This window comes from Mustela putorius, unplaced genomic scaffold (assembly GCF_011764305.1).
Source record: "Mustela putorius furo isolate JIRA1106 unplaced genomic scaffold, ASM1176430v1.1 tig00000095_pilon_pilon_pilon, whole genome shotgun sequence".
In the NCBI taxonomy this organism is placed as follows: Eukaryota; Metazoa; Chordata; class Mammalia; order Carnivora; family Mustelidae; genus Mustela; species Mustela putorius.
The window spans coordinates 40,284,978-40,311,855 of record NW_025421280.1 but is presented as its reverse complement, the minus strand read 5'-3'; the positions used below and the strand labels follow the sequence as shown (position 1 = coordinate 40,311,855).

Sequence of the window (26,878 nt, the reverse complement as noted above, 5' to 3'; positions counted from 1 at the left end):
TAAAATCCATACAAACATTTATTCTGTCCCTGCCTCGGGTTGGGGAAGAAGGGCTGGGGAGGCTGCAGGCCTTTACAGACAGCCCCCGGGGAGGGGGAGGCTTCGGCCGGAAGACAGGGTCCAGAGGCTGAGGCGCCCTGAAGTGGCCCGGAAGGCAAGGCCCTGGGGGGGAGTGGCGGGGGGTGGGGGCTGGCTTGGTTCCCAGAGGTCATGGAGTCCAGTTCCCACCCGTCCGGCCCAGGCCAGGCTGGACTCTTGGTCCTGGTGGGTGCCCAAGTGCCAGCTTGTTGGCTCCCGGCCCCCCAACTTCTCCCCCTCCCCCAACAGGGAAGGCAGCACCAGGGTCTTGCTTCTCCGGGTAGGGAAAAGACAACTGTGCGAGTCGCCAGGTTTAAGTTACAAATAATAAAAATAACAATACAAAATAAAAAAACCCCTGTCTCAAACACACCCACGAAAAGCCTGCCCGGCCGGAGAGCCAGGAGGCCTGGCTGCCAGGGACGCAGCAGGCCCAGGGGCCGGGGGGAGCGGGGAACGTCTGTCCGGCCTCCTCGGGGAGTCAGCAGCAGTCTCAGAGGACAGAAGGCAGGGGCGGCGCAGGGGGCCGGGTGGGGGGCAGGGCTCCAGGTGGTCTCCGTGCGGGGCTCTCGTGCCGCCGGCTCGTCCCGCTCTCTCTGTTGCCATGTCTTGGCGACGTGGACAGGGTTAGCTCTCGAGATTTATTGCACTGTTTTGGAAGAGGCTGGGGCAGAGGCCGGGCCGGGCCGGGGCCGCGGGGAAGGCGGGCGGGCGGCAGCGGTCACCGCTTGGTCTTGGCGTCTTCTCGGATCTTCCAGATGACCAGGTGCATGCAGGCGCTGGCGTCCTCGCTGGAGCTGTGCCCGTCCACTGTGGGGCACGGGGGAGCGGTGCGTCAGGGTGGGCGCCCCCCGGCTCGGCCCGCCCCCCACCGCCCGCCAGCTCACCATTGTCCTGGATGATCTGTCTGAGGTAGTCGGCCATGAGGTTCCGCAGGGAGCGCTTGTACGGGAGGCCCAGGCGGTGCGGGAAGAGCACGGACGTGTCCACCACAGTGCTGTGGATGACCTGTGGGCAGGCGGTCGGGCACACTCCACGGGGGCCCGGGCAGGAAGGGGCCCCACAGGACCGCCCAGCCGCCACCCCCCACCGTGCTGAGCGCCCGGGGCCCAGGACAGCCCCAGCTACCCTCCCAGACCCTTGGCGAGCGCGGCCCGGGGCGGACAGTACCTTCAGGGCCAGCAGGTCGCTCTCCAGGCTGTGTCCGATGAGAACGGTGTCGGCACTGAACATGCTCAGCAGGACGGCCTGGACGTCCCGGAGCGAGATGCTCGTGTCGGCGAGGTCGGCCGCCGTCACCCCTGAAAACCTGCAGCGGGCAGAGTTGGGGCCTGAGGGTAGCGACGGAGGGTTCCGGGCTTCCCAAGCCAGGGGCGCGGAGGGGGGCGGGGCAGCGGGGCCTCACCTGGTGTTGTAGTCCACGATCTCGTTGTCCGGCTTGACGAAGGTGTCGTACACCACGTGCATGTCTGTGTCCACTACCGTGACGCGCGTCAGCTCCAGGCCATACGTGGTGTAGGACTGCGCAGCCGGGAGGCTCGTATGACAACGCGCCCGCCCCGCCCCGCCCCCCGGGGGAGCTCCCGGGGCTGCTCTGGGAGCCTGAGCCGTCGAGAACCCAGGGTGCCCTCACGAAGCCCCGGCAGCCCCCTGCACGCCAGGCCCGGGGTATGGCGGCGCCGCTCCGCGCACCTGGGGCGAGCCGAGGGCCGAGGCCAGAGCCGCTCCGTGGCGGTGTGGGAAACGCCCGCTCTCCACGCCCGAGCCACCAGGGAGACGGCACCCGCCGCAGGCCACGCTCTTCCCCTCACCTGCTCTGTCCTGAGACCCACGCCGGCTTCAGGCTGCAGACGCGGGCGCCAGGCGACCGAGCACGCGCAACTCACCATTTCACAGTCGAGGGCGAAGATCCCGGGGTGAGCGTCTTCCGAAAGTTCTTTATCGAAAGTCTTGACAAAGCCTTCGAGGTTCTCCTTCCGGCCGTCCTGCACGTGTTGCTGCGGGCGGCGGGGGGAAGGCCGCTGAGGGCGGCGGACGCCCCGCTCTTTCCAAGGCCGCCGTCAGAGGCACACGGGTCAAAGGACAGGAAAGGGGGTCAGGGCTCCGGCGCGGGCTGCCCCTCATTTCCAGCCAGGCCGAGGCCGCTCCCCACAGGGAGAGCACCGAGCGGGGGCCGCGAGTCCTACCTTGGCGACCTGACAGCCAGTGGAGCCGATGGCGGCTGAGCAGCATGTGTACTGGGTCTCCCAGCCGCCGGCCACTGGAAGAGAGGTGGCAGTCAGGGCCGGGCCCGCGGGCAGCCCAGCATGCGCCTCCTCCACGTGCGCACGATGGGGACCCCCAACAGGCCCGGGCATCTCTAGCCTCCTTCTTGGGGGTCTCACCCCGGTTCCGGCGGAGCCGCCCCCAGTGGTAGTAGCACTCCTCCTCACGCACGCAGCGGCCGGACGCAGACACGAGGTACTCGGTGCCACACCGGCAGCAGATCCGGCAGGACGCTGCGGGGCGGGCAGGGGTGGGGGCTAGGTGCAGGCGTCAGGCCCCCGACTGCCCCTCCGCCCAGAGGCCGCTCCGCCCGCCGCCCCCATCCAGCCCCGGCACCACTGCTTGGAGCCACTCACAGTCCTTGGGCTTCTTCTCCTCGGCCGTGAAGAGGACGGCCCCCCCCGGCCGCTCGGGGTGAGGGAAGGGGTAGCCATTCTCTTTGAGCTGGTCCTCGGTGAGCAGATACTCCTTGAGACGGCCATACAGGGCGGCCCCTGGGGACGGCCGGGACCGGTGGTCAGCCCATAGCAAGGCCGGGGAGGGCCAGGCAGGTGAGCAGGGGCGGGCCTGGCGGGCGCCGTGGCCGCGGCTGAGCGCCCGGGACGGCCTGGTGGGGCCGCGGGTGGGACTGGGCTCACCTTTCAGGTCCTCCACTCGGGGGCTGCTCGGGCGGCTGAGCGAGAAGCTGGTCTTGGTGGCCAATTTGCCCCCCAGCACCATCTCATGGGACACAAGCCTCCGGCCACTGGTTTCTGTAGGTGGGGGCAGGGCAAACTGGGCTTGGACTCCCGAGTGCACCCCATCCTCCGGGGGGCCTGTCAGGAAAGGCCTGACTGCCCATGACCTGGGGGCAGCCATCCTGCCCCACCTTAACTCGGGGACCAGCTGCTGGTGGCAGTCCTAGGGGACAGGGGAGACCTACGGGCCTCCAGAGGCTCCGTGGACCCACCCTGTGCAGGGGGAGCTGTGGGGGGCGGAGGAGCAGGGAAGCGAGCACACGGATGGCTTAATGTGCCTCCGAGAGGCAGGGGGGCTCCCAGAGCTGACCCACACAGCAGGCCCGGCTTCGCCCCTGAAGAGGCCGCCCACCAGCGGGGCCCTCAGCCCAGAGCCGCTCGCTGCAGAGGGCTGTCAACAGCAAGGAGACGCGGTGGTGCGGGCCCGCGGCCCCGGCCGCCTCCCCAGAAACCCGCTGCCCAGAGCTGCACCCGCCACCGGCTCCTCCCACGGCCTCTCCAGGGACGGTGTCTGGTGCTCCGGGCGGCAGAGAGCCAGCCGGCGTCCCACACCCCGGCCCTGGGTCCCGCGCTGCAGGCGCAAGCCTGACCCTTGCAGACGCAAGCGCCCAGCCGCCCGGCCCGACCCGACCTACTGGTGAGCCCGGGCGCGGAGCTGGGGACCAGGCCCCGCAGCTTCTTCAGTGTGTTCACGGCCACGTTCAGGTAGATGTTCTTGCTGGGGCTGCGGTCGTAGGCCACCTTCTCCTCGTTCAGCGCCTGGCCACGGACACACAGCTCAGGCCTGGGCTCCCGGGCTTGAGGCCCAGCAGCCGCCCCTCGGCCCCGGCCCTGGCTCCCTGCCAGGCTCGCGCACCTTCTCTATGGCTTCCTGGTTTGAGGAGCAGAACTTGAGGCACTCCTCAATGAACAGGTTGAGATACCGTTGGCGGATGACCGTGGGGACTTTGCCCCCAAACTCTTTCGGGATAATGGGCTTCTTTAAACTCTAGGGAAGACACAGATCTGTCGGGAGGTGGCATGTCCCCGCCTGGTCCTCTGACGCATTTCTTGGAATCCCCAGGGCGTCGCACACGCAGTGGACCCTGACGGACCCTCTGGGCTCCGGTGACCAGGAGGGTGGCCGCTGGTTCGCCGTGCCAACAGATGACGCTGGCAGTGTGGACGAGGGGGGAGACTGAGGCCAGGTGAGGGCGGGGCACAGGGCACCTGCGCCGCACCCCCTGCTCAGTGTCTCTGAACCAGGCAGAGGGCGGGGGGAGGCTCCCGCAGGGCAGACAGAGGCACACTCACCTGTAAAGACGGGCTGTGGGCGACGCGCTTGGGGGTGATGGTGGTGGTGGTCTTGGACGCCATGCCTGACAACGTGCGCGCCTTCAGGGGCTGGCTGCCCGGCTCGGGGCCATCGGGAGGCTGGCTGCTGCTGGCGGCGAGGGCCCTCTTGGCACCTGTGGGGGCTGGCGGGGCACAGGGGGCGTGAGCGCAGGAGGACAGCACGCCCATCACCGAGCTGCAGAGCACCAGGCAGCCGCGGTCCTTCAGCGCCAGCAGGACGTGCATCTCGGAGCACAGGGGGAAGGGCCGGGCTGCGGGGCACGGGCTGTGGAAGGACATTAGGCTCTATCTGCGTCCGGGCAAGTCCATCGAGAAGGGGGGAACGCTAACGAGGCTCTGGAGGCCGGCTCAGGCGACGTCGCCGCCGGGGGGGTCTGGCGAGTGGCAGGCCACGCGGGGAGCCTCTGCCACATGTTCCGGCCCCCGACTCCGAGGCGCTGACTATGAGGGGGACAGGCCCTGACTCCTGGGCGGAGGACCAGAGGGTATGGGACACCCCCGGCCCGGTCACTGTGACCAGCGGGCCTGCCCGCCGCCGCCTGTGTGTTCTGCTGCTCCCTTTGATGAGGTCACAAACCAAACAGTCTCCCGCCCCCCCACCCACGGAGGGGGGCACCCGCCTGCGGGGCCATTTCCGAGGGCTGCAGGCAGATGGTGCGGGCGTGCGTGTGCTCGGGGCCTCGGACCAGCCCTGCTCCCGGGCCCAGCCGCGACAGAATGGGGACATGAGGACAGCAGGGGGCCCGGGGCCCGGGCTCTCGGGAAGGACGCTGGCAGCACCAGCCGGCTGTGGCCCATCCCACAGCAGGGTCTGCCTCTGCCAACTTGAGCGGAGAACACGCACTTCTCAGGGTCGGCAAGTCTGCTCTCGGGTTCACTGAGACAGAAACGCCGCAGGGGCACGCGGGCTTGTGACAAAAGGAAAGCCGGCACCAGGCAGGACTCCCAAGACCTCAGGTGGGTCCCACTGCCACTCAGGGAGGCGCCCCCCGTGCCTCCGAATGCCAGGCCCCCTGCCCCCAGCGCGCATGGCCAGGCCCACGTGCCAGGACCAACTGCGCAGCTCGGCCGCGGGCAGCAGCTGTGGGTTTGAGAGCCGCCGCCCGGGCCTCTCATGGTTCAGGGCCCTTGCCCTTGGCCGCAGCTACAGACCTTCAGCCAATAGCTCTCACCATTGGGTCCTAACGGGGGAGCTCAGGGTGGGGGCGGATCAGAACGCGCTCAGCTTATCCTGAAGAAGGTTCCAGGAACCAGGGAGAGGCAGGGGTGGCTACGGGTACCTGTGTTCATAGAACCACCTCGCGGGGCCGCCCTTGGGCTCGGTTCCTCAAGGGGGTGTCGGAACCAGCAGCGAGGGAATCCCCCGAGGAGTCGGTCAGACAGCAAGGGCCTCCCCCTGAGAAGCGCACTCCGCATCTGGACAAGGCCCCCTGAGGCCCCTCCAGACACCGCTGAACCAGAGACACCCACTGAGCGTCCCGCCCGTGCGACCACAGAGCCGTAACCCGGCTTCCTGAGCGCGGAGCGCACCCCGCAGAGCAGGGGACAGGACCAGACTGCCCCCAAGGCCTCCAGACCAGGGGAGAGCCTCCAGTCACACCACACACACAACCCCGCGGCCAGCTCCCTGTTCCTGGCATGGCCGTCTAGGGCCCAGTGCCACACGCAGACCGGCCCCCAGGAGGCTCGCGGCCTCTGATACCCGAGAAGCCCGGGGGAGGCAAGGACACACAGACCAGGGACAGAGGGAGAATCCCAGGGAGACCTCTGGCTCGGGGCCTCAGAGGGAGGCTCTGGGTCTGTGAGCCGACAAGGGATGGGAGGCAGGCAGCCCTCAGACCCTCTACCAGCACCAAAGCCAGGAAAGGCCCAGGGCCACTGGGCGCATCATCACGCCTGACTGCTAACTGTCGGAGAGACCTTTATCCCCATCTCCCAGGGAAGCACACTGAGGCCCCTGCTGGGCCCTGCTCAAGGCCACCAGAAGCGGAGGAGCGGAGCCTTGGGCCCCTCCCACGGCGCAGAGCCACTGTGCCCTGGGACTCACCGGCAGCCAGGCGGGGGTTGGGGACGTGCGCGATCCTCCTCTTCTCGCCAGGGGCTGAGATGTGGACGGAGGAGGGCTTCTCCGCTGGCTGCTGGGGGGCCTGCAGCCAGCTGGCGGAGTCCCTCTGGGCCTGCTGGGCCCGCCGATAGCACACCTCCTGGGCGGTGGGAGGCCGGGCGGGGGGAGCTGGGCCTCTCCTCACGGGCTCCGCCTGGGTGACGACAAACCCCAGGGAGCGGCTGTAGGCTGGGGGCACCCAGACAAGATTGCGCGGGGCGAACACCTGGCGGCACGGCCAAGGGCAGGAAGGCGCGGGCTCCGGGGCCTGGGTGCAGCCGGCGACCCTGGGGCCTTCTTCTGAGCCGTTCAATACCCAGGCGGGAACCAAGGAGCTCAGCATGTTAGGCCTCAAATTCATGTCTCCGAGCTGTCCCGGAGCGGATCACCTTGTGGCCCTGCCCGCTTGGCTTCTGCCTTCAAAATGCCCAGGCCGTGCCTCTGGCCCTGATAACAGGCACACCCACTCGTGGGGGGGGTCCCCGCGCCCGTCCAATGCCGCTGGCTCCAGTCCTCTCCAGTCTCCGGCTTCACCCGGGGAGGGGCCCAGGGACGGACTCCGCCCAGGGACGGACTCCGCAGGAGCTCCCAGGTTCCCGGCCTGGAGCCCCAGCCTCTGCCCCGTCCTCCCGCCGGCTGGCTCGCCTTAGCCACCAGCACCCGCTCCTGTCTTCATGGCGGAAACCAGGGCTCAGAAAGGTGGGGCCACTTCTCTGGGATCACACAGCACATCCCCCAGCCAGCACCAGGCTGGACTGTGTGACCCCACTGGAGGAGGGCCACTCCAGGGCCACCCGTCACGTCCCCCTCCCTGCCCTGTGCCACCCGCCAGCGGGGGAACACAGGGATGTGGCGTCTGCACACGGGCCTCCTCTGTCCTGCCGACCTCCGCTCAGCACCCAGAAGCAGGTGCTCACCTCCTTGCCTGGCTTGGAGAGATGAGAAATCCTCCTCTTCTGCCCGGGGAACAGAGTGGTCAGCCCCGAATGCCCCTTGTCTTCGGTCTTCTCTTCCTTGGGGGTCTGAAACACATACCCGGCCCTCAGCGAGGCTCCACCCCACCTCAGCTCCCAGACCTCGGGATTGGGGGTGGGGGCGGGGGGGTGGAGGCAGTGACGCACTCAAGGGAGGGGCTCCCAGGGCTTGAGATACAACGTGGGGCCCTCACCTCCAAGCCCTGCTGGTTCATAGGGGAGGAAACAGGTTCCCCAGCACATCGTCGGCAGACATACCACAGCCCAAGGGTGACGCGGGCCTTGGCCAAAAGGGTCTCCAGCCCAGACCACTACCTCCTGCTCCCCTCCCTCGCCCACTCACAGGGGCAGCCCAGAAACACAGGCACCAGGCAGAGAAATCTACGGGGCACCACCTCAAAGGTCTGTAAGCACAGCAGGGCAGGAGAAGACGGGGCGGCCCTAACGGAACCTCACCACCCTCCCAGAAGCTGTGAGTTTCAGCTTTGCGGAAAGCAAGCTCCCCCTGGCGGCCGGCACGGGGACACGTGCCAGCCAACCCAGAAAGGCGGGGGCCAGGTCGGGTTTGGGGGACGGAGGAGAGGGAGGGAGAGGTGAGTGACACACAGCCCAGCCCAGCCTGGTCTCTGTGCATCTCAGAACGCCGCCCCGGGAGCCTGCTGGGTGGCCTTAAGCCTGCTCCCAGTGGACAAGGCGGGGGGCGGGGAAGGGCGGCAGTGGGCAGGCCCCCGGAGGGAGGAGGCTCACCTGCCGGGCCAGCCGGCCCCTGTCCTCCGTCTTGACGCTGGTGGACTCGTTGAAGATGCGCAGACACTCCTCCATGGGGTCCGAGTCAAAGTCGACCTCCTTCTCCAGGGCGGAGTAGTCCACACCCCCGCCCGGCCCCGAGGAGGACGAGGATGAGGAGCACGAGGAGGGAGAGGCAGGGGCAGGCCTGGTGGGCGGGGGGGCCTTGAGGCGCTTGCGCGGGCCCCGAGCGGCCGAGCCGCCCAGGCTGCTGTCGGAGTCCGAGTCCGAGTCCGAGTCGGAGGTGGAGCTGAGGCGGGGCGGGGCGGCGGGGGGCGCCGCGGGTCCCGGGCCCTCATCCTCGCTCTCATCCCCGAAGAGGTCTGCGTGGCTCAGGGCCCGCTTCTGCAGCTTCGGGGCGTCCCGGGGGGGCCCCTCGTCCAGGGAGCGGGCCTTCCGCTCCGCCAGCTTGCCCGACGCGGTCTTCCCGCCGGTCCTGTTCGGCAGCTGGGGGACACCCCCACGGTCAGGCCGGCTTTTCCCTGAGCTGGCCACCAGGGTGGCCGAAGATGGCTTTTTCTTGGTCCCTTCAGGCGGCTCGGTCCTATGCCGGGGGCCGCCAGCCTGCGGGCCCTTCCGGTCTGCACAGGGCTTCCCGGCCGGCCTCCCGCGCGCTCCGCCTCCGCCCTTGTCCTTCTTCCGGATGCCGTCCTTGTGGCTGGGGACGGCCGCTGCCCCACTCTTCTTCTTGGGTCTTCCCTGCTTGGAGCCACTGGGCTCCTGGGAGGCCCTGGCCGGAGAGCTGGGCTTGGCCACGGGCGTCCCCCCAGGGTCCTTGGGGGGCTGCCCGAGGTCCTCCACGTCATACTGCACCGCCATCTCCTTGGTCTCCCGCGGGCCGCCCTCCTCGGCGTCCTGGCCCTCCCTGGAGCCTGACTGCCCAGGCGCCTTGCTCTCAGGGCCCGCCTGAGCTCTCGGGGGGCTGGTGGTGATAGGCACAACGGCCGGAGTCGCGGCGGCATCGTCATCGGAGTCTGAAAACCTGGCATCGCAGCCGGCAAAGGGGTCGCAGGGCTTCTTGAGGGCAGGTGTGTAGGGCTCACTGCCCCGGGAGCCCCTGGGCCTTTTGGGGGCCCTGTCGTCCTTGGAGCTGGCCCTGCTGAGCAGCCGGGCGGAGAAGTTGGACAGTGGGTCATACTCCAGGTCCGTGGACGGCTTGGAGTCGTCCAGCACGTACTTGCTGCTGGGGACGGGGCGGCCGTGTCGCTGGGGCTGGCTCACAGCCTTGGGGACGTACTCCAGGGTGCCACCGCCCCCCCCACCTCGGCCCTGCGCCCGACCCAGAGAGGCCAGGGAGTACTTGCTACCTGGCTCGGTGGCAGCGGCCAGAGGACTGGGCTGGTAGCTGGCATCAGGGCCCAACAGGCTGCGGCGGCCACCAGGGTTGTAATCAAAGGACAGTGGGAAGGCATCCTCGTCCAGGCCGGCGGTGGGGCAAGTGGCAGGGCCACGGGGCGCCACGGCGGGGGCCTCAGTGGAGCTGTGTTCGCGGGCCGTCTCCAGGAGCTCTTGGTACCTCCGCTGCTCGAGCTCTACCTCCGAGCGCACGGCCTCGATGGCCTGGTTGACCAGCTCCAGTTCCAGGATGTCCGAGCGGGGCTCGTCCCCCCGGCCCAGCGCTCCATTCTCCCTCTGCACGGGGGGCTTGGGCAGCTCGGGGTTGTACGGATCATAACCGAGCCCTGAAAGGGGAAGCGGGAGGAGAGAGCCGTGAGTGGCCGCTCCGGCAGCGCGGCACGAGCCCACGCCGGCCACTGCCCCGGTCCGTGCCTCAGCCCTGACGCCACAGCGAAGGGCCACGAACCAGCACAGAACCAGGACCTACTGGGGGGCTGGGCCTCCGGCAAACCCCCAGAGAGGCTCTGCCAACAGGCCAAAGGCTCCAGAGTGCCCCCCACCCCCATCAGCAGGCAGGCGGAGTGAGGAAGCAGAACTGGGCCCCAGAGGTACGGCCGCTTGGTCCACAGACCTCTCGGAAAAGGTCGTGGAACAGGCACGAGGGAGGAGACGGACCGGACAAGTGCCATCCGGGAGCTGGGGTGCGGAGGCGAGTCCGCGGGCCTGGCCCAGGGTGAAGCCGTAGCAGGTACTTCCTCCCGCAGCGCAGGGCCGGCCAGCAGGCAGGGCACAGACCCAGCCGGCGTGGGGGCAGGACGTGCACAGCTCCCCAGAGTTAGGGCCTGGGGGAGGGGGAGCCGAGGGCCACCCTGGAAGGGTCACCTGTAGGGCTCCCTGCAGATGCCCGGAGAACAAGGCCGCTCACGGCTAGGGAGCCCCACAATGCTTTTCAGGGAAAGGTGAGGCAGAAGAATGCCCTCCAAGCCACGGTCCCGTGATGGGAAAAAGAAAAAGCATGGTATGTTCAAATCACATTCTGAGAACACCGAGTGGGGTGCAGCCAAGTTTACATCCAAGATTTTATTTATTTGACAGAGATCACAAGTAGGCAGAGAGGCAGGTGAAGGAGCCGGGGGAAGCAGGTCCCCGCGGAGCACAGAGCCCGATGCGGGGCTCGATCCGAGGACCCTGAGACCATGACCTGAACCAAAAGCAGAGGCTTTAACCCACTGAGCCCCCCAGGCACCACAAGCTTACATCCTCTTAATGTTTTTTAAAAGTTTACGATTATTGTTTATTTTAGTATCCTCCACAGCCAACCAGGAGCTTGAACTCGTGACCCCAACATTGGGGGTCACACGGTCTTCCCACGGAGCCGACCTGGGGTCCCAACCTTGTGAGGTTCACACGTGAAGAGTCCGCACCGGCGCCAGCAGCTGCGGGACAGAGAACCGGGCCCCGCGCGGCGCTCCAGGCCCCGTGCTCGAGCCCCGCACAAGCAAACCACCGCTGTGTACAGGAAGCTCCTGGGCCGCGCTCACGCCCAGACAGGAGCACAGAAGCTACATAAAGGCTGAGCCAACCAAGCCCGACGTCCCCAGAAAGAGATGACACACAAACACAGCGCGGGCGAGCACTCCGGAATCCCGAGTTCATCACCGGGAGCCGGCGGAGCGGCGCCCGAGCGGCTGGGTCAGCTGAGCGGCTGCCTCCGGCGCGGGTCCTGACCCGGGCTCCCGCACCGGGCTTCCTCCTCTGCGGGGAGCCTGCTTATTGCTTCTCCCGCTCCCTCCATCCTGACTTGGCTCATTCTCCCTCTCACATCAATAAACTCTTTAAAAATAAAAATTTTTAAAAAAAGGAAATCCTATCTGAAATTTTATTTATGTTCCTTTGAAGACTTTATTTATTTGAGAGAGGGAGCGAGTGAGAGCACAAGGGAGGTAATGGGCAGCGGGAGCAGCAGATCCCCGCTGAGCAGGGAGCCCAAAGCGGGGCTCGATCCCAGGTCCCCGGGATCACAGCCCGAGTCAAAGGCAGATGCTTAACCCACTGAGCCACCCACGCGCTCTCCTATCTGAAATTTTTTTTTTTAAAGATTTTATGTATTTATTTGACAGACAGAGATCACAAGCAGGCAGAGAGGCAGGCAGAGAAAGAGGAGGAAGCAGGCTCCCTGCTGAGCAGAGAGCCCGATGCGGGGCTCGATCCCAGGACCCTGAGATCATGACCCGAGCCGAAGGCAGAGGCTTTAACCCACTGAGCCACCCAGGCACCCCATCCTATCTGAAATTTTAAAATTAAAAAAAAAAAACAACATGAACTTTTCTTTTCTTCCTAAAGATTCTATTTGGCAGAGCATGAGTTCACGCAGAAGCCGGGGGAGCAGCAGGAGGCGGAGGCGGAGGCAGGAGGCAGCGAGAGCCCGATGCGGGGCTCGGTCCCAGGACCCCGGGATCACGACCTGAGTCAAAGTCTGACGCTTCACCGACTGAGCCCCCGAGGACCCACGTATGAACCTTGCAAATCACTCACCACTCATCCCAGCTGTCCGCCTGGAACTAGTGTAGTGTTGTGTCCCAGCCATATTCAAACAACTTTTTAAAAAGTCTAATCACAGATGACTCTCTAGCACCCCGAAAGCAAACCCAGCCAGACCTCATGCCCTGTGGTTGGAAAGTAGCAGTGGTTTCTCCCCTGGAGCCACAGGAAGGGGCCCGCCGGCCACCCCTGGAGTTAGCCCTGGGGACCGACTCTGGACCTTGGCCCTCCAGAGCCGTCAGAGGATGAGTCCGCGGTCTTAAAGCACCCAGGCCGTGGTGAGGCGCCCCCGCAGCCCCAGCACACTCCAAGCCACATCACTGAGCGAGAGAGCATTGGAAACAGAAACCCGCCGCTGGCCGCCAGCCGTGGGAAGAGGGAGCTGTGCGGGGCCTGTGGCTGGGCCAGGGCTGCCTGGGGCCCGAGGGAGGAAGGGGCCGTGGTAGGCCTGTTGCCTGGCGTTTAACCTGGAATCCCGGCCTGGGTAGTAGTTACAGGAAAGGAAGTGATGCTTCAGACCACCAAGGACACACCAGGACTGTGAGTCCGAGACAGGGAGGAAAGTCAGCGCTCACCGTCCCGGAGCTGGGGTGCCAGGGCGCGGTCAGCTCGTGCCCCCGTCACAGCCGGAAACTCCCAGACATGGGGTGGGGATCCGGGGGGCAGGACTCACAGCCACCCCGTCAGAGGCAGAGGGCCGCCCTCCCAGCCGACCCTCCCTCACAACCGGCCCAAAGGCAGCAACGGGAGACCCCCTCCGGCCCGACACTGCCTGAGGAACGGAGGCAGTGCCCTCCCCTCCGAAGTCCTGGCTGCCAGCAGAGAGGGGCCCGGTGGGCCACAAGCTGGGGGGCACTTACTGGGCACTTGCACGGAGGCGCTGCACTGCTGGATCTCAAGGGGGCCTCCAGCCCACCTCATGGGAATACGGCCCCCGGGGCTGGTCACAGATGAATGGGTGGGCTTCTCCCTACCCTTGCCAGGGAGAGGGGCTTCGAACACTACGCACATCCGGGGCACCCGGGGGGCTCCGTTGGTGAGGCGGCCGCCTTCGGCTCAGGTGGTGGTCGGGCTCCCCGCCGAGCTTCTCCCTCTGCCCCTCCCCCTGCTTGTGTGATCTCTGTTAAATAAATAAATAAAATCTTTTTTTAATATAACTTTTTTTTAAAAAAGATTTTATTTATTTATTTGACAGACAGAGATCACAAGGAGGCAGAGAGGCAGGCACTGAGCCACCCAGTCACGCCAAATAAAATCTTTAAAAAATTTTTTTTTAATTTTAAAAATGCACATCAGCCAGGAGCCCCTCAACCCTGTTTCAAAGTCATGAGGTCAGGGGCGCTGGGTGGCTCAGTGGGTTAAAGCCTCTGCCTTCGGCTCAGCTCATGGTCTCAGGGTCCTGGGATCGAGCCCCACATTGGGCTCTCTGCTCAGCAGGGAGCCTGCTTCCTCCTCTCTCTCTGCCTGCCTCTCTGCCTCTTTGTGATCTCTGTCTGTCAAACAAATAAATAAAATCTTTTTTTAAAAAATTAAAAAACAGAAACAAAGAAATTGAGATCAGAGTTCAGACCTCAGGCCACCTCACAGTTCGGAAGGGTTTCCCCCAAGCGGAGGTGTGCTTAGGTCGAGACCCCACAGGAGGGACAGAGAAGGGTCTGCGGAGGCCCGAAGGCTGCCTCGTTAACGAACCCCGTCATTAACTAGGGGGTGGGGGGACCTGAGGTCAAGGGGCATGGAGGTGGGCTGTCTAGTCTCTTGCGTTGGAGCCTGTATCAGGCATCCCAAGGGCAACCGCACTGGGTCCACCCCCACGAGCTTCCAGGCAGCCTGGCCTCTCAGATGGGGAGGGGTCCCAGGAGCTAGACTCTGAAGCGGGTACAGCTCCTGGCTAAGCCCAGGCCAAGCTCCAAGTCCCTTGACGTGCGTGTCCCCGAAGCCCTGCCCACGTGGGCTGTTGTCAGCCCCAGCCGGAGGCGGCCTGCCCAGCCACAGAGCAGAAGAAACCACACTCAGTGGGCCTACAGAGGTCAAGGCCAAGCCCCGGCCCCCCTGGGGCCTCAGGTTCCCAGCCGGTACTATGAGACTCTGTCAGCAGCCCAAGGGGCTCCAGGCAGGTCTAGAAGCTTCGAGCACAGCTGCCAAGAACTCCGTTACAGCCTCAGGCTTCAAAGTGAGCACATGGGGCCCAGAGTTCGGCCCACTGAGCCCCAGCCAAGTTACCTAAGGCTTCGGGGAGGGGACCTTCCTGGGATCTAGTCCCCCGCCCTGCCCTGCTTCGGAGGGCCGGGACCTCGGGGGACCTCTAGGAACTGGAGAAGCTCCCCAAGAAAATGTTGTACAAGCTACAGGGCGTTCCTGGGGCACTGCCCACTGACCCGTGGGAGCACGTTGGAAGGCTTCGGGTAGGTGGCATCAAGAGGTCAGGAAGGGCTGTGGGGCGCCCTGGACACACCTTCTAATTCTCAGGGGATTTATCTGGATGGAAGCCAAGGGGCGGTTCCCTTGAGGGTCTGCGCCGGGTAAGCACGCACTTGGTAAACAAGATTAACTAGACTGTTTTTGCCAAATACCCCTTCCCATACCCACACCAGACCGCAGCCCACCTAGGCCCCACACCCCCCAGGACCTGCCCAGCCGGAAGAGAGAGCTGCCCTCCCCGCCCCAGCTCTGGTGTCCTGCCACTCTCTGACCGCCCGCTTCTGAAACAGGCTTCCAGGACGCTGGACAGCAGGTGGGCTTCCCCAGCCCCACAAGAGAAAGCCAAAGCCCCACCATCCAGGGCCATGGCTCCCTGAGTGCGAGAGCCCACATGGGGCCGGCCGAGAGTCACTGTGCAGACCACGAGGGGCAGAGAGGGCCACAGACAGGGCAGTGCTGCCTCCCGAGTCCTGGGCAGCCGCCTCCGATCCCTCCCAACCTCCCCTCTGCCGAGCGACACCCTATCCTGGGCCCCGTCTGTGCGTCTGCGCCCACCGCACCCAGCTCTAGAAAACACGGAGCACCCTCCTACAGAGGCATGCGGGGTTAACAAGACAGCCGAGCACAGAGGCCCCACTGGGGGAGGCCCCCAAGCCCCACCATAAACCCCAGGAGGCGCTCAGGCCCGCCCTCAAGATTGTCCTGCCCCCCGTCTGCCCATTCCACAGATGAGGAGGCTGGGGCTCGGAGCCGGACTGCTCCCTAAGCTTCAGGCAGCTGGCGAGAGGGCTGACCCCAAAGCCTCGGTCCTCCCCGCCCGGAAAGCAGTCCTGCGGCTGCCAGCCGACCTCGTCGGCCTTCTGAAGGGCCGGCTGTGGCCCCAGCCGCCTCCTACGCGGCCCGAGGTCCAACAAGGCTAAGGACAGCCGCACCGCCGTCCCGCCGGGGCTTCGAGCCCCGATAAGACCCCAGCGCAACTCGCCTCCAACCCGGGGCAGCCAGAGCCTGGGGACCCCGTGCGGGGGCAGCAGGGCGCAGGGAAGAGACTGTCCCCACAGCCCTGAGATAAGCAGAATGCCAGGGCTACTCAGCAGAGAGACTGAAGCCACCCAGGCTCCAGGAGCTGCGTTAGAGGCAGCGGGGACACCCTGGTAAGGCCACAGTGGTAGGGCACTGGCTACCCGCCAGCCCTGGCTGGGCTAGGATGCAGGGCAGGGCCAACTGGGGCCCAGAAGGTCTGAGACCCACCCCTCACTTTGGGCTTTTCTGGCCAGCCCCCAAAAGGGGCCAGAGTAGCCCCCCTCCCAGGGCCGCAGAGGGGCTCGCCACCACTACTCCTCTCCGGGCCCAGAGTCAGTATTCCTGACGACCTTCCTACCCACCCCAGGGTAGGATGCCTTCACCCCCCACTCCTGGACATCCCAGTGCCCACCGGACAGGGCAGGAGCCTGAAGCTGGGGGTCAAAGTACCTGGCCATCCAGAGCGAGGAGTTCTGGGGCCACCTGGGGCACCCCAGACATCTAGGAAGAAAAGAGCGACAGCCAACAGAAGGGGTGCTCAAGAGGGCACACGGGGGGGCCCTGCTATGCACCTGATGAGGAGGCTGGTCTGCGCCAAGGGGAGCAGGGCCTGGCGTCCACCTCTGCCTCCAGGGCAGGCTGCTGCTGGACGGCTCCGCACACCAGCTCAAAGCTCCGAGCCCCGGACAGCCTCCCCTCGCTGCCCCCCCCAACCCAACCGCCGCCCCCCCCGAAAGCAAGTGCAAGGGCTCCAGCGGAAAGAAAAGAAAGAGGGCCCCAGGCAGCCCTGAGACCACCACCCGACTGGGCACGCTCTGGCCATCAAGGACCACACACAAGGGAGCTCCCCCCACCCCGCCCCCCGAGGCCTGATCCCAGGAGGACCAGAACGAGAGTGGCCTGGGGGCAGCCAAGGCCCAGCACGGAGCCTGCTGGCAGGGAACCATGGTCGTGGGGGGACCTTGGCTGCGCTGCAAAACCACAGGGAAGCCTCGAGGGCCGGACGAAATCACAAAGAGCGCTCGGAAATATGCGCAGCCAGAGGGGTGCTGCCCTCTGCTGCCCTCATCACCAGCGCATGAGGGCCACCAAGTCGCCGGCACGGTCCCGACACGGAAAACATCGAGGGTTCTCTCGCGCCGGCCCTGGTACATTTCCTAGTCCGCAAACGTGGTGGCGGGTGGGGTCCCGGGGGTCACCTTCCCCCAAGACGGAGGCCCAGGGACACCACAGCGTCTTCAGGGTGAAGCAGGGGCGGAGAGAAGGAAAGCCACACCTCTCACGGCCGGCGGCGGAGCCGAGGGGGGGGGCAGGTGTCCCCCAAGAAGAGCCTACGCCCCAAGGCCACACGCGAGCGTCGGTGCCTTTTATCACTTGACCCACACGTGGGTGCTGGGGGGTGGGGGGACGAGGGAAGGTTTCCCAGGTGGGCCAGCCCCCACCCCTCCTTCACACAGGACCAGATTCCTGCCCAGAGCCCGATGCCCTCTGTCTCCACAACTCCTCCGGGCAGCCCTCCAGGATCCTCCCTGCAGAACGGGTGGGACGCAGTTGCTCAGACAAGCCTGTGCTCCTCCCCAGGGACCCAGTACAATGCCGGGGCACGGGTGCACGGCGAGGGAGGCCCCAGGGCTTTCCGGTCCTCCAGAAAAGGCTTCCAGGAACAGTATACCCCCATCCTTGCTCTTTGAGGGTCCCCCGGCCCACTGTGCTAGGGTAGGGGACACAGATCTCTCGGGACAAACAACTGTTTTGTGTGCCCATGACCTGGGAGGGGACGGATCTGGCCTCCAGGACACACAGGGACAAGAATGACCAGGATGCACCTGGAGTGAACGTAGTCCCGTGGCACTCGGACACGCCACCCATGTCCCCTTCCTGGGCCTTGCCCCCTCCTTGTCCAGCCGCTCCACACACTGACGGCCTGGCTCCCCTCCACACCCAGGTCGCAAGTGAGCTGGCCGGTTCGTGGAGTGAGCGAGCGAGTGAGTGAAGGAAATCCTGACCGCGGGCCCGGGGGCCCCGTGCCTTGAGAGCACCCGCTCCCCTGGACACAGGCCCCTGTGGTGGCCGGAGGAGACAGTCCCTGCGGCACAGACAGCCCCCCGAAGCCACACAGGAAAGTCAACGGGCCCTGAGCACAGCCCTCCATCACCGTCTCTGGGCTGGACTGGGGAGGACTGGGGTGGACTGGCCGGACCATAGCAGCCTCAGGACCATCACAAGTCAGGGACCCCTGCCGGAGCCGCTGGAGGTGGCGGAAATGCAAGAGAGCAACGAGCCCCCTTCCCTCCCACCTCAGTCCCTCCACACCACACAACAGAACATTCCAGGCCTTCCACTGCCCTGTCTCCCAGCCCCAATCTCCTAGATGATCATCCCCGTTCTTGCTCCCAGCCACCAGGCAAACTTCTACTCATCCTCCAAAGCCCAGCTCAGGAATCACCTGCTGGGGGACACTTGCCTGATGTCTGCAAATCCCAGGGCCCACGGCGCTCTCTCCTGGACCCCGGGCCGCATCTGCGCCGGGGGACACCGACCCTAGGCTTCCAGAATGCCCCCCACCCTGCACCGTCCCACAGGTGCGCAATGAATTCAGACACACCCAGAAGACAGCAGGGCCCAAGTGCACCTGCGCGTGAACACAGGTCCAGGCCCAGGCATGGCTTGTGCAATGGCCAAGCCCCACCCTCAGGGTGCCCGGGTTCTGGGCCCCCCAGCAGCTGCCCACCCCGTTTTCCTCCAGCAAATGAAAGCCACGAGTGGTAGGCAGCTCCCCTGGGCCTGCCCCCAGCCAGCCTGCTGTGGCCAGGCCCTCGGCGCGACCATTGCCAGAAAACCTCTAGCTAGGAAACGCCACCAGGCCACAGGCCCCCAGATGGTGAGCACACACACCTGGTCCCCCGAAAGGCACCGGCCAAGCACAGCACAGACTCCGGAGGGCACAGCTCACTGAGGAGCAGAGCTAGGAGACCCTCCAGGACCCCCGGCCTGCAGTCCACCCCAAGGGCTCCCAGCCTCAGTGGCCCGGGCACCTCTTCCCTCTCTTGGCTTCCTTCCCGGCACCCGGCTCTTGCTGTGCGTCAGACCACAGCACCCGGCCTCCCCCCTGCACAGGCCAGCAGAGAGCTGAAGGCTCCCGCAGGCCCGCCGTGGCAGCCCCAAGCGTGGCTCTGTCAAGAGGCCCCAGAGTGCAGAGGGAGCGCGGGCACGGCGAAGCAGACAAGAACGTTCCCACGACACCGACTGTCCACAGAGGGCCCAAGTCATTACCCGTTTTACAGAAGGGCCAGCGGGGGCACAGGCTGCGATGCTGACCCAGTGGGGGCCAGGCCCGCCCCGCCACCCCCCAGGACAGGCTCTTTGCACAACAGAAAGTGAAGCCAGACCGCCTTCCCTGCGGTGGCACTGCCCTGCCCCGGCTGCAGCCAAGGGGCCTGTTCCTCTCCTCGGAGCCCCTGGAGGACTCGGGGTGGGGCACGCTCAAGCACCATGTGCATCCCCTGCTCCACCGAAACCCCGGCAGGCTGTGCCCGCCACCCCTGCCCGGGCCGGGCGCCGAGCGGGCATCGCGTGCTCACCTGGCAGCAGAGCGCTCCAGCCCGAAACCAACCTGCGGGTGTGGGGGAGGGGCGCGTGGGGCGCCGTGGGGGACTGAGCAGCAACCCCAGCCCCCACCCACCCTGTGCCAGGCGCAGCCTCCCCAGACAGCGCCCAGCGTCCCAGGGGCGGGACCGCAGGGGAGCCCCACAGCTCTGCTAGCGTGGAGAAAAACACTTTAAAACCCCAAAGCAGCGGTACGTGTGCGGCTTCTCCCAGGTCAGGGGAAGAGGGCCACTTGCGGAGGTCTCAGGCCCTCCGAGGGGCTGCCAGCGGCAGGACGCCAGGATGGCCTCTCGCCTCCGAAAACAGAATCCAAGGTCATCAGCGCGGCAGGACCACGACGCACAAGAGCCGCCAAGGCCTCTTCCGTGGGGCAGGGGTCTGCCGCGGGCGACTCACAAAGCCCCCTTCCTCCGACTGTTCAGGACCCCCGAGGTTTTTAAAACGAACATGACTCCGAATCAGACGTTGCTCCGAGTGGTGAGGAAAAGGCTCTGAACAGAGAACGCGGGGGCTTTGCCCGCTGGGGCTGCCGGGAGCGCCGCGGCCTTGAGGCCGGCCAGGCCCGGCGTAGGCGCATCCAGGGCTCTGGGAAGCCCAGGACCTCGCCTCTGAGCCCAGCCCCGCCGACAGCCAGAACCAGCCGACAGCAGGACCACCGCCAGCGGAAGCGTCTCCTCGGGGAGGCCTGCAAGACTGGGTCCCTGGGGGCGGCCGCACCTTGGGAGCGGTGGGGGGGCACTTAGCTTAAAAAGAGTCAGGTGGCCTCTGCGAGAAGCAGCGGGTGACCGAGACACCGGGAACGCCCGCTGCTGTCGCGACCCAGGCAGGGGGTACTGCCCGCACAGAGCAAGTGGGGGCCGGGGAGGCTGCTCCGTGCTTCCCGGCGCCCGGGACACGCCCTCCCACGCCCATCCCCCCACCCCCCACCCAGAGCGCGACTGGCCCCCACGGCCAGTTTCCACTCTCCCCCAGCCAGCTTCAGAGCTCCCGGACGAAGCCGGAGGCCCAATGGGTCAGGCTCCAGGCCACGCTGCCCCCCGCTAGCAAAGGCATCGCGGGCTCCCTGCACACCCTGGCCAGGCCTCCAGACACGAAAGGCGATGCTGCCCTCTGCGCGGTTTCCTCTCAGGATCTGATCTTTCTCAGTTCAGGAGAGACAAGTCCCCCTACCCGTGTCCCCCTGCCCCCCGCCGCCCGCCTTCACTTGTGCCCAGGAAGCGCAGGACGCAGCAGGACGCCCTTCCCCCCCATCTCCGAAGACACCAGCACATGCTGGTGGGAAGTGGCCCCCATGAAACCCGCCGGCACGCGGCCCCCAGAGGGAGCAGCTGACGGGTGGTGGGGTCGGCGGGCCTGCCCCGCGCCGTTGTCCCCTGGGGGCTGTCTGTGACCATGGCTGTACCCCTCCAGCTCCAAGTCAGCCCACAGAGGAAACACATCCCGCCCTCTGCGGGGAAGCACCCCTTTCCTGCTCCGACCCTCCGCCGCCTGACTTCTCTCCACTCCACAAAGGGCCCTACCAGGGCAGTGCTGTGTGTACACACACACACACACACACACACACACGGCCCTGACCACACCTGCCTTCCAGCCTGTCCTCAGGTCTCGGTGCTCCAGTCCTGCAGCTCTGTCCTTCCCAGAACTGCTGTTCCCAGCCAGCCCCGGGGCCGAGCGCTGAGCCCGACACACAGAGGGGCCCTGCTGTGCGTGAGGGACACACACGTACTGGGCGGCGGGCACTGGAGGAAGGTGATGAGTGCGGCAAGGGCCTGACCGCCCGGACTCAATCCCATCTCCCACTTACCGGCCATGCGCACCTGAGAGAGTGGCTCCCCATCTCTGGGCCTCAGTTTCCTCATCTGTAAAACGGGGACAATCATCCCTACCATTGAGAGTTCTAGAGAGCCTGCCGGAGTGTGCGCTGCCAGAGCTGGGCAATGCCACACCCGAGTTTGGAGGTGGGAGTCCTGAAGCCCACACCGGGTGGGTGGGCAGTGGGGCTGGGGCTGCAGGGCCGGAAGCAACAGGATCCCCCTGCCCAGCCCCCTCACAGGACTCAGACTCCGCTGAAAGGCTCAAGCGCCCACTGGCCCAAGACCAGAGGTGCTGGGCCTCACAGGGACCCCCACACCCCACCTGCAGGCAGCTCCCACCCAGCACCTTAGCAGCTCTGGAGCTTAAAAATGAATCCAAGCAAACCTGGCCCAGCCCACCCTTGCCAGAGCACCTCTGCTTGGACCACGCACACCTGGACTGCTGCAGCCTCTTCCCGCCGGAAAGAAACTTGTCAAAATCTGGAGCAGGGGAAGCTGAAAGGCAGGGAAAGGATGAGGCACCCACTCTCCCCTGGCCTCTTCAGAAGGCAGCAGCCCCATCAGCACGGCACAGAGAAAGAAACAGAGGCCCCACAGCAAGAGAGAGGCTGAGCTGGGATCTGACCCTGCCCCTTGCAGGGGAGGCAGCGTTCTATCTGAAACGGGCCTTTCCTTTCCTGCAAAGGAAAATGAAGACCCACTGGGGAAAGGGGCAGGCGGCTGCATCTTTCCCCACGGCAAGCGGGGCACACATCACCAAACGGGTTCCCTTTGAGAAACCAACTGGCCACCTGTGAGGCAGAAAGAAACGTAAAAAGCGACTTACCGTGGGAAGAACACAGGAGGCGAGAACTCCCACCCCAGAGTTCAGGCGGCTGGAAGGCAAGTCGAGGACCTGGGGCCAGGTCGAAAGTCAGCAGCATGGGGGTGTGGTCCTGTCCTCTCCCAACGCTTAGTAAACGGTCAGGAACCCAGAAATCAGGGGACTCTTTGCAAAGTGCAATGCACAGTGCCAACAGGTAAGTGCACGGACTGAAGACCCTCACCGGGCGAGCCGGGCGCCAACTCGCTTGTGCTCCCCCCCACCGCCCGCCGGCCCCGCGGGAGCTGGGAGTAGCAGCTGCGGATTCCACGGTACCAGCGGGCACGGGTGTGTTTTCTCAACAGCAGGCTCCTGGCGGCCACACTGGAAGCCCGCCCCCCCCCCCCCGTTCTGCACGCCCCGTGCCGGCCAGGGGCGTGGAACCCAGGAGCCCCTGCATCGGGCTGGCCGGACAAGCACATTTACTGACCAATTAGAAAATCCTACTTTCCCTTTCCTGACCAAGTGGAAAACTAGGCCTGTTATCCGACCGCAGCCAGTGCGCCCCTCCTTGGAGGAAGGTGCCGCAGCAATCATTGCTCACGGGGAAAACACAGACGAAACTCGACACGGGCGGGGCGAGGAGGTCGCGGTCTGACGGAAAGGGGGAGCCAGTCCTGAAGGACAGAGGTCACCGGTGGGAGCCTGGGTTTCCCTCAGAAGCAACGACAGCACTTCATCCTTTCTCTGGCCTCTCCTGCGACGCCCCCGTTCCGACGGTCTCAGCCCAAACCGCACCCGCCCTCCAAGAAGCCCGCCTGAGTCGTGCCCACTTTCAGCAAGCCCCGCCGCGACAAGGACAATCACCGCGCTGCTGCGACGTGCCGTCCACCGACACCTCCGCGTAACCGAAAGCAGGTGATTGACTCCCGGAAGCTCCTCCCCTCCCGTCCCAGTCCCCGGGCTTTCACGTCCTCCCCGTCGGTCGCGCCGGACACACAGTAGGGGCTCCCAAGACCCTCCTGAGGCACTACTGGCGACAGCAGGGGCCGCGGCCGGAGGCGCGGAGGCGGAGAGCGGCGCGGCCACAGAGCGGCGCGGCCGCAAGCCCCCGGCGCTGGGGGAGCCCGGGCGCGAGGAGAGGCAGGAGCCCAGGGCCCGCCGACCGGTGCCGGCCGCGCTCGGCGTTCGGCCCGCGTTAGCCCACCGCACGCCCGCGGCGGCTCCGGGAGGGCACGGCCCCGGCCGGCTGACCCGCCCGCTCCCGGAAGCGCAGGCTCGCCGACAGCGCGCGCCGTGCACCCGGCCCGGGGGCGGGTGGTCCCGGTGGTCCCGGGCCCGGCTCGGGAGCCGACGCCCACCGGCGTGCGGAGCGCGGCCTGAGCCGAGAACCGGGCGCCGGGTCGGCGCCGGCCGCAGGGTCTAGGCCGGGCCGGGGAGCCGAGCCCCGCTCGGGCATTACCTGCTGCGGGGGCCGCCGCTCCGCCGCCGACGAGCGCGCCGGGGCCCCGGGCCCCGCGGTGCCGGAAGTGGCAGTAAGGCCGCCGGCAGGGCCCCCCGGGCGCCCCAGCCCAGTAGGGGCAGTCGATGGCCCGGAAGAAGCCGGTGGAGCGTAGCATGGTCCGTCCCGAAGCGGGACCCCGGCCCGGAGCCGCCCGGGCCCCCGGGCCGCTCACTGGCGCCGCGGTCGCCGCCGCCCGCGCCTCCCGGACCCCGCGGCCGCCATCTTGCTCCGAGGCCCCCGCAGGCCCCCGGGACGCCGCCGCAAGGGACCTCGGGAGCGGCTGCCCGCGGCGCGCCTGACCAGAGACGCGGGCGCTCGAGGGAGCGCGGCGCGGCGCGGGCGCGCGGGCTGGGACCGGCGGCCGCGGGAGGACGTGCAGAGGACGCGGGCGGCGCGGCCTGCAGCCTCCCGGAGCGTCGCCGGCGCCGCCGCCCGGCCCTCCGAGGCGGCGGCACAGCCATCTTGAGCCCGAGGCCCCGACGGCGCCCGAGCTGTCCACGGCGCGCCTGATCGGGGGAAAAAGAACAAAAATCTCTCAGGACCCAGCGGTCAGTCCCTGGCTTTTAATTGGCGTTTTAGTAGCGCGTTGCCCTGAAGTGCCCCCTGCTGGACGAGGCGAGTCCTGCGGGCGCGTCTTCCCGGGACCCCGGAACGCGCCCGGGTCACCCCTAAACGCACCTGCTCGTGGGCAGCGCGATGCCCAGCCCCACGGGGCCCCTCTGGGCGCCTGCCGGCCGCCGGGGCCCGCCCGGGGCGCCACGCTGGAGCCCGCCAACGGGGGCCCGGGCGGGACGGGGGAGGCTCTCGGCCTGGGGGCGGGGCAGGCCCGCGTCTCCGCGGCCCGCGGGGAGACTGGGGCGCGGCCGGGCCCCGCCGTAGCGCCGGCCACGCTGGGTCTCCGGGCCGTGAGTCCGCGCTGCGGGCTCCGGGGTTCCTTAAAACACAGCGTCGTCGGGCCGAGCCTCGCGTGTCGGCGGGACTCCGCGCTGGGGCGGCCGCTCTGGAGGGCGGCGTGGCGGGTCCCCGCAAGTGCCGGGTGCGGCCGCCGCACGAGCCAGCGGCCCCCCTGCGTGCGCGGCCGACGGGGAGGAAAGCGGGCGCCTGAGGAGAGACCCGCACGCCCCTGCCCGCAGCCGCAGGACTCCCCGGAGCGGCCGCCGGGACAGCCCACGTCTGCCGCCAGAAGAGTGGACACCATGCGGCACGTCCACGCAACGGAGTGTCACTGCCCAGACGGAGGAGGGACCCTGACCCCTGCCACACGCGGGGGGACCCCGAGGACACGGGTCAGCGAAAGCGGCCAGACCCAGAAGGACCGTCCCGCAGGACCCCACTCCCAGGAGGGCCCCAGAGGAGTCCCGTCCACGCAGACGGAGAGGAGGGGGCAGGGGCGGGCAGTCTGTGCTTCGTGGGGACAGAGTCTCCGCGTGGGGAGATGGAAGGTTCAGGAGCCGGAGGGTGGGGGTGGTCACAGGACAGGGTGAGTGTGCTTCACGCCGCTGTGCGCTGGCTCAGTGGGTTAGGCCGCTGCCTTCGGCTCGTGTCATGATCTCGGGGTCCTGGGATCGAGTCCCGCATCGGGCTCTCTGCTCGGCAGGGAGCCTGCTTCCTCCTCTCTCTCTGCCTGCCTCTCTGCCTACTTGTGATCGCTCTGTCAAATAAATAAGATTCCTTTAAAAAAAAAATGCAACGTTTTATGTTACGTATTTTTACCACAATCGCATTAATTAAGAAGTACGGCAGGAGGGCCGCTGGGATGGGAAGGGTCCGAGATGACTCTGCAGACGACACAATCTAATTTTGTTTTTCAGATTTTATTTATTTATTCGACAGAGACTTACTGAGAGAGGGAGCACGTGCGGAGGGAGTGCGGAGGGAGAACCCGGCTTCCCACCGAGCAGGGAGTCCCAGGCGGGGCTCAACCCCAGCACCCGGGCTGGTGGCCAGGACCTGAGCCGAGGACAGACGCTCCGCCGAGGGAGCCACCCAGGCGTCCAGGCCGGAGACAGCTGGAGGCTGTGCACACCAGGAGGGGACTGGGAGCTGGAGCGCCGGAAGCAGTGAAGGATTTCTCCCCTTGACAGCCCCCTGTCCCTGGGGGTGTCCACCACGGCAGCCTCCCACACCTCCCCGTGTGCCCAACAGTGTCGGGACATTATTGACTTTCCGCCCTCCTCAGCCCGAGGATCTCGGGGTCAGAACCCAGCCGGACACAGAATCTGCAACGCGTATCTGTAAAGTGGGGCAATGCGAAAGAGTGAACGTGCCCTCCGTTCGTGGGGGGGGGGGCGGCGTGTGCAGAAACCTGGATCTCATGCGCCCACCTGGGGTAAGACTTTAGTGATGAAAACAAGAAATGGCAGAGGCAGATGGAGGCGTCTCCAACAGGGCGCCCGGGGAGGGGGGGGGCTCTCCCCTCTGTTTGAGTCCACTTGGTGGATTTTTTTTCCTTTTTTATTTAGGGGAAAGTCCCGTTAACAGAATCAATCATTTTATTTTCTTAAGATTTTTTTTTAAAGATTTATTTATTTCTTTATTGGACAGAGAGATCACAAGTAGGCAGAGAGGCAGGCAGAGAGAGAGAGAAGCAGACTCCCTGCTGAGCAGAGAGCCCGACGCGGGACTCGATCCCAGGACCCCGAGATCATGACCTGAGCCGAAGGCAGCGGCTTAACCCACTGAGCCACCCAGGCGCCCCAAGATTTTAAGTGATCTTTGTACCCCCGGTGGGGCTTGAACCCATGACCCTGAGATCAAGAGTCACATGCTCCACTGACTGGGTCACCCCGGCGCCACCAGAGAGCGCCTGTGATTGATTACTTAATATTATTATCAATAATTATCAATTATTCATAATTATTTTGGAAGTGAAAATTCAGGGGCATATTTGTACATTCACTGTTCTGCGCAGCCGTCACCTCTACCTAACTCCAGAATATTCTGAAGCCAACGAGATACCCCGTCCCCATCAGCAGTCATCCTTCCCCTCCCCCGCCCCCTACCCCCCCCAGCCCCCTTCCTGTCTGTGGAGGAGCGTGTCTGGGCGTGTCACACCCCATGTGGCCTCCGTGCACCTCGTGGGCTCGAGGTCCGTCGTGGGCTCGGGGTCCGTCCCCGGGGCAGCGCGTGGGTGCCTCGCTCCTGGTTACAGCTGAGTGCAGGCGTGTGTGTGTTGGTTTCATGTGTCTGGCCACAGGTCGAAGGGCGTCTGTGCCTCGTGAACTGTGCAGCTCTGGACACGCATGTGGTTGCTTTCCGTGTGTGTGTTTGAGCCCCAGGGTTTTGAGTAGGAGTTTTTCAAATGATGTGAATGTGTCCGTTGCCCATGTTTAAAACGTGGGGAGATGCACCCACAACTGCCCACCACAGCCGCCGTATGAACAACTGGCCACCCCAGGTCCAGCAGCTGCTGATAGCCACGGACCCCGTGAGCACAGGATGGCCCCCTCCCAGCCTCCTGCTGTCCTCACCTCAGCCATTGGGCCCCTCACACGGGGGTCCGTCAACACCTGTCATCACCAAGATCAGAAAGGCAGGCCCCCGAGAGTGGCCCGAC

At 66.0% G+C, this 26,878-nt stretch overlaps 2 protein-coding genes and 1 long non-coding RNA gene across 7 annotated transcripts; 2 read left to right on the top strand and 1 right to left on the bottom strand.

Annotated features, from left to right (window-relative positions):
* REXO1 (RNA exonuclease 1 homolog) lies at positions 1 to 23,564 on the bottom strand. Of its 5 annotated transcripts, none has more exons than XM_045087455.1 (16): positions 23,281 to 23,564; positions 8,241 to 9,961; positions 7,437 to 7,541; positions 6,463 to 6,673; positions 4,374 to 4,537; positions 3,937 to 4,068; positions 3,716 to 3,839; positions 2,982 to 3,095; positions 2,700 to 2,837; positions 2,463 to 2,576; positions 2,265 to 2,338; positions 1,965 to 2,075; positions 1,484 to 1,599; positions 1,249 to 1,387; positions 966 to 1,086; positions 1 to 888 (listed from the first exon to the last, which is right to left on the bottom strand). In XM_045087455.1, exons 1-16 carry the CDS (start codon positions 23,435 to 23,437, stop codon positions 800 to 802), a joined length of 3,630 nt encoding a protein of 1,209 aa, XP_044943390.1. In that variant the 5' UTR covers positions 23,438 to 23,564; the 3' UTR covers positions 1 to 799. The 5 variants fall into 5 exon arrangements, with proteins under 5 accessions (XP_044943390.1, XP_004778081.1, XP_004778082.1 ...); XM_004778024.3 differs by lacking the exon at positions 23,281 to 23,564 and adding an exon at positions 21,843 to 23,051; XM_004778025.3 differs by lacking the exon at positions 23,281 to 23,564 and adding an exon at positions 21,007 to 21,829.
* LOC106004251 lies at positions 5,011 to 11,476 on the top strand. The gene is made up of 3 exons (XR_001177182.2): positions 5,011 to 5,372; positions 7,839 to 7,965; positions 10,921 to 11,476. It is a non-coding gene; the product is annotated as an uncharacterized LOC106004251 (long non-coding RNA).
* On the top strand, positions 23,436 to 25,867 carry LOC123394384 (collagen alpha-1(I) chain-like). The gene is made up of 3 exons (XM_045088407.1): positions 23,436 to 23,565; positions 23,626 to 24,608; positions 25,156 to 25,867. The coding sequence occupies exons 1-3, from the start codon at positions 23,436 to 23,438 to the stop codon at positions 25,384 to 25,386; spliced, it is 1,344 nt and encodes a 447-aa protein (XP_044944342.1). The 3' UTR covers positions 25,387 to 25,867.
* Positions 25,868 to 26,878: the final 1,011 nt, after the last annotated feature.

What these genes read in the sequence shown, in the direction of transcription:
- REXO1 (XM_045087455.1), bottom strand. Translation starts at nt 23,437, where the DNA reads ATGCTACGCTCCACCGGCTTCTTCCGGGCCATCGACTGCCCCTACTGG. An exon ending in GGGGCCGGCTGGCCCGGCAG is followed by an intron (nt 7,542 to 8,240) that starts GTGAGCCTCCTC and finishes TATGTGTTTCAG; the next exon opens with ACCCCCAAGGAAGAGAAGAC. An exon ending in TCGCCCTCGACTGTGAAATG is followed by an intron (nt 1,600 to 1,964) that starts GTGAGTTGCGCG and finishes CCGGCTGCGCAG; the next exon opens with TCCTACACCACGTATGGCCT.
- LOC123394384 (XM_045088407.1), top strand. Translation starts at nt 23,436, where the DNA reads ATGGTCCGTCCCGAAGCGGGACCCCGGCCCGGAGCCGCCCGGGCCCCC. An exon ending in TTGCTCCGAGGCCCCCGCAG is followed by an intron (nt 23,566 to 23,625) that starts GCCCCCGGGACG and finishes GCGCCTGACCAG; the next exon opens with AGACGCGGGCGCTCGAGGGA. An exon ending in GGGGGACCCCGAGGACACGG is followed by an intron (nt 24,609 to 25,155) that starts GTCAGCGAAAGC and finishes TTTATTCGACAG; the next exon opens with AGACTTACTGAGAGAGGGAG.